Source organism: Cryptomeria japonica, chromosome 3 (assembly GCF_030272615.1).
Source record: "Cryptomeria japonica chromosome 3, Sugi_1.0, whole genome shotgun sequence".
Taxonomy (NCBI): domain Eukaryota; kingdom Viridiplantae; phylum Streptophyta; class Pinopsida; order Cupressales; family Cupressaceae; genus Cryptomeria; species Cryptomeria japonica.
Window position 1 is genome coordinate 20,095,561 of NC_081407.1, and position 4,582 is coordinate 20,100,142.

The window sequence follows — 4,582 nt, forward strand, 5'->3', positions numbered from 1 at the left end:
TTTTAATATACCAAAATGGCATTTTTTCAATGTGCTAAAACAATAGATTCTTCTTGCCTTCCCACTCCTCTCGGTTAAAGCCAAAATAGAAACAAATTGAAAGCACCGCATGGGCACTCAAAATTGGAATCCCTATTTTTTAGGAGAAATTAATGACATCATCAAGAGATTGGAACTCTAAATAACTCAAGACAAAGATGGACAAATTTGAATTTTTAAACATTAAAATTGCCTCCTACATTTTCTCCACATAAAAAATTGCTAAAACATTAATAGATGACCAAATATTAAAGAATATTTTGGCCTAAATGATGTAATTTATTTTCTCCCACAACAAAATTACCAAACCTTTGAAATATTAAAATCACACTCTCTATTTTGTTTATGAGGATTGCCATTGACCATGGATGCTCTTGCATCACAACCCCAACATTTTTCTCATTCTTTGTAGGTACATGATTCTTAAAGTTTGGAAATCCAACTACTTGAGAGCTTAGTGATATGTTTTCATTTTTCTTAAATCCTTATTGCTTCAACATATTTCTTTCAATAGATTACTTCATTATATTGTTCTTTTATCATACTTGCTACCAATTATTTCGTTGCATTTTTTGGTTTTATAATTTTGTACTTATAGATTGCTTTCTAGATAGAATAATGTTCTAAGTTTTCTAGTCATACATAACTACAATGTGACATGCCGGTGTCCTAGACAATGGCTTTTTCTATTCGGTGCTAAGTTTTATTCTTTATCATCTTTTTTATTTTGTAATAAAAACTTGTCAATTATTAGTTTTTTTTTTTTTTTTTTTTCAAAAAACAACAGTTTATTAAATTCTTTTATGCTCTAGTTAATTAAAAATCTTTCATTCGAATTATTTTTAGGAATGTGATTTAATTTGTTGAATTATATAAGACTAGTTTCAATTCTAATGCAAAAGTTAAAAATCACTTAACTAATGCATTTTGACTAACTCACAATTTTTATTTTTATTTTTAATCGAAATAAGCTGAAAATAATACAAAAAAAGAATAGCAGTCCAAAAAATGGAACTGCAAAGGAAAAACACACTACATAAGAGAAGTATGGACCTGCCCAAACAAGGCAGTAATACTTGACAATACTACAACTTCGGATAAGTATAGCAGAAAAGCTACAAAGAACTAAGAGACCAACATCAAAGATCTTCAAAATACAATGATAACAACCCATCGAGACATAAAAGACTACTTAGAAAACTTACAAAACAAAGACATTAATACAATTTGAACTTGAAAAAACTATGTAATTGCCTTCCACAACATTTTTTCATTTTTTATCTTTGAATTAATAGTTTGATCACAAGGCTCAAGGTAAGACAAAGATCTTCCAAAATCTAACAAGCTCCTCAATATATAACACCAACATGCACAAATTTTAATACTCCTTTTCCTTCTCTAAAATAACAATTAATAAATTAACATTATTCACTTCTCAAAATAATCTCCATGGTATGAAGAATGCTAACTTAAATTTTCATTAATGGTGTCATGAAATCTGTCATAATAAAATGCATATCAAATGTGTCGATAATTACAGCTATTTTTTATGAAATCGATACTCCATAGACCTAAATTTTTTTATTTGAAAACTAAGGATGAGATCCACATAGAATAATTCCTTGAAAAAGGACAAGACTATTTAAAAAAATAATAATTTCCATTCCATTGTATCAACATCCCATTGGAATCTCAGCCTGCCACATGTCCTTCTCAAAGCTCCCCTCTCCAATGAATCAAAAATTACGGCCCTAGGGATCTCCGCCAACTCACATTTCATTCATTGCTATCTTCAAAAACCCACTAAACTTCCTCTAAACAAACTTCTTGTTTACGTTGCAGTTTCTTGGCGAGGAAGATGGTCGTGGTCGCGGGTTCGAAGCCGTGCGTGTGCGTAGTGCTGTTGCTAATGCTTTTAATGGCGGATGTGGAGAAATCTGCAGGTTCTACAGCCGTTATGTGGGGAGACGAAGACGCCATGGAAATTTCATCTTTTTATTCGAAGAATAGTTGCGATGGATCGATCGGGGACTGTTTTACTGATGAAGAAATGCTCATGGATTCGGAAATTAACAGAAGAATTTTGGCCGCCACGCAGCACATAAGCTATGGAGCTTTGAAAGGAGACAGTGTGCCGTGCAGCAAGAAAGGCACTTCTTATTATAACTGCGGGGAGTCTGGGGAGGCAAATCCTTACAAGCGCCCCTGCACTATGATTACTCGCTGTGCAAGGGATACAGGCTGAGGGTTTCTTCTATTTCTTCATTTTCTGTTCGTAAGCTAATAAAATCATGGGGAGAATTCCTCTTTTTCTTTCGTTTTTTCATTTGCAGAATCTCTTCGCTGTAATTTTTACTGGAAAGCATTTCTGAATTCCTCAGTCTTTAGCTTTTAGCTGGAGAAATTTCAGTTTCTAAAAGTCGTATATGTGGATGAGAAATCTTTCATTAACAAAAATTTCTGGTATAATTTTTTCTACCAAGCATTCTGAAGTCTTATTCTTGAAATTATTGAAATGTAATAAAATATATTAATGGATCCTTAATCTGCTGGTTCTTAATAAATCAACTAGATCAAGTTCTGGTGTGTACAAGACTCAAACATTCTGAGATTCTATTATTGAGATAATTGAAATGTAATAGAATAAATTAGATTAATTTGCCAGTGATTCTAAATTTGATGGCTGTACGTAATTATTTAATTTGTAGAATATAACTAAAATTAGAAGGAGATATTTCAGACATGTCTAAGTTTCTTATGATTATTTTCTAAAATGTTTTATTCATAAATAATATATTTTAATATTTGAAAATCAATTTCATATAATTAATTAACATATTGGCATCAAATTAAGCATTATTTAAGAGAGATAATAAATTAATATATTTAAAACAATATAATTGTTTCTTTTGTTTTTTCTCTTTGGACTAAATTGCTTTCACAATTTTATTTAAAATGTAATAGAATAAATTAGATTAGTTTGCCGGAACTCTTAAAACACAATTAATATTGAAGGCATATTTTCAAAGTTTCTATATGATTAGTTTATTATAATTTAATATATTTTTTTAAAAATAGAACAAGTTTAAATATTTGAAAACTAATTTCAAATAAACAATAATTATTTGATAGATAATTTGACCATCAAGTTTAAACACTATCCACAAAAAAGACAAATTAATATATTTAAAATTATATTATTATGTTAGTTTTGTTTTTTCTTTTGTATATATAATTTAAGAGAGAATCAATTTTTTATTTTTTTTTAATATAATACCATTGATGATGGGTCAAATTTTTAAACATTTTTTTTTAGAATCTATATAATTTTATAGTATTGAAATTAGTATATTTATATGATTTTTTAATATAATTTTATGTCTATTCTATTGAAAATGTTTCAACTCAATAATATTTCAACAAGTGTTATATTCTTGGATTAAATTTGATTTATGGTTTGATTCTTATTTATATTTGTATCGTTCCTATTTATACCATTTTTCATAAATTTGTCATTTACTCATCATTGTTGCATCTTTATTTGCAAAATTACTTTCATGCATACACTTCTTGTCTTAGAATTATCATTTTAACCTAGGGTTGATTTTGAAGTGGCTTGGGATTGACATAGTTCAATTCTAAGGTGTCTAGGAATGATTTCAAAATTTTAACTATCAAATTTAAACCTTCCAACTATTTTTGAAACATGTTCATTTCATACTTTTCTTGAAAAGTTGGACAAGTTCTTATGTTTTTTGAGAAAAGAAGCCATAACTTTTTGTTTCTTTAGAGATTCTAGGTCAAGCACTTATTTGTCAAATAATTTAGTTTCAAAGAGCACTGTTTAAAACCTTTTTTTTGAATTCAAACATGTCTAATGGTTTCGTTTCACCTTATTTCAAAAGGTCTAAACTAATTGACTAAAATTATAATTGAACTTTTGATTTGATTTTTCCATTACATTTTTCAATTTTCTTGTAATCTTTAATGTCTAGGTGGAATCAAGTTTCTTACAAGCATAAGCATAGGACTAATATAAACTCCTTTCAAGGAAGAACACTAGAAACTAGCCATGGAAGACCAAGAGTTGCGACTCATAAATCACTTATTTAGAAGTAGCTCCCATATTATAAGCTAATTATAGAAGGCCAAGAGTCACAACTTAGAAATCCATATTAGATGTCCTTTTGGGATTTGAACTTGAGTCTCCAAAATGAGGACTTAAAGATTTAACTAATTAAGATCAACCCCTTGGACTCGATAATAGGTTTTTAAGTTGAGGAACCAACCAAATTTGTTCTATGGTTGCAAATAAAAATTAGGATTCAAACCTAAAGTATTGGAATTGAGGCACTGGGTTCACCTAAAATGTGAACTAATAAAGAAAATCAAAATAAAATCATAAGAAATAAGAGGACACAAATTTTGGATCTAAATTAAACACTTAAACAAAAATTTAGAAAAATTTGATTAGAAATTACAAATAAGAAGGTTCAAACCCTACATGTAGTACAAAATCATTTGGGTTCACTAAAATGTAGAG

General features: G+C 28.8%; 1 protein-coding gene across 1 annotated transcript; it reads left to right on the forward strand.

Annotated features, from left to right (window-relative positions):
* The first annotated feature begins 1,838 nt into the window (after positions 1 to 1,838).
* On the forward strand, positions 1,839 to 2,355 carry LOC131068600 (protein RALF-like 33). Its single transcript, XM_058003828.2, has one exon. The coding sequence runs from the start codon at positions 1,898 to 1,900 to the stop codon at positions 2,282 to 2,284; it is 387 nt and encodes a 128-aa protein (XP_057859811.2). The 5' UTR covers positions 1,839 to 1,897; the 3' UTR covers positions 2,285 to 2,355.
* Positions 2,356 to 4,582: the final 2,227 nt, after the last annotated feature.

Excerpts from the sequence above, each read along its gene's own strand:
- LOC131068600 (XM_058003828.2), top strand. The coding sequence starts at position 1,898 with ATGGTCGTGGTCGCGGGTTCGAAGCCGTGCGTGTGCGTAGTGCTGTTG.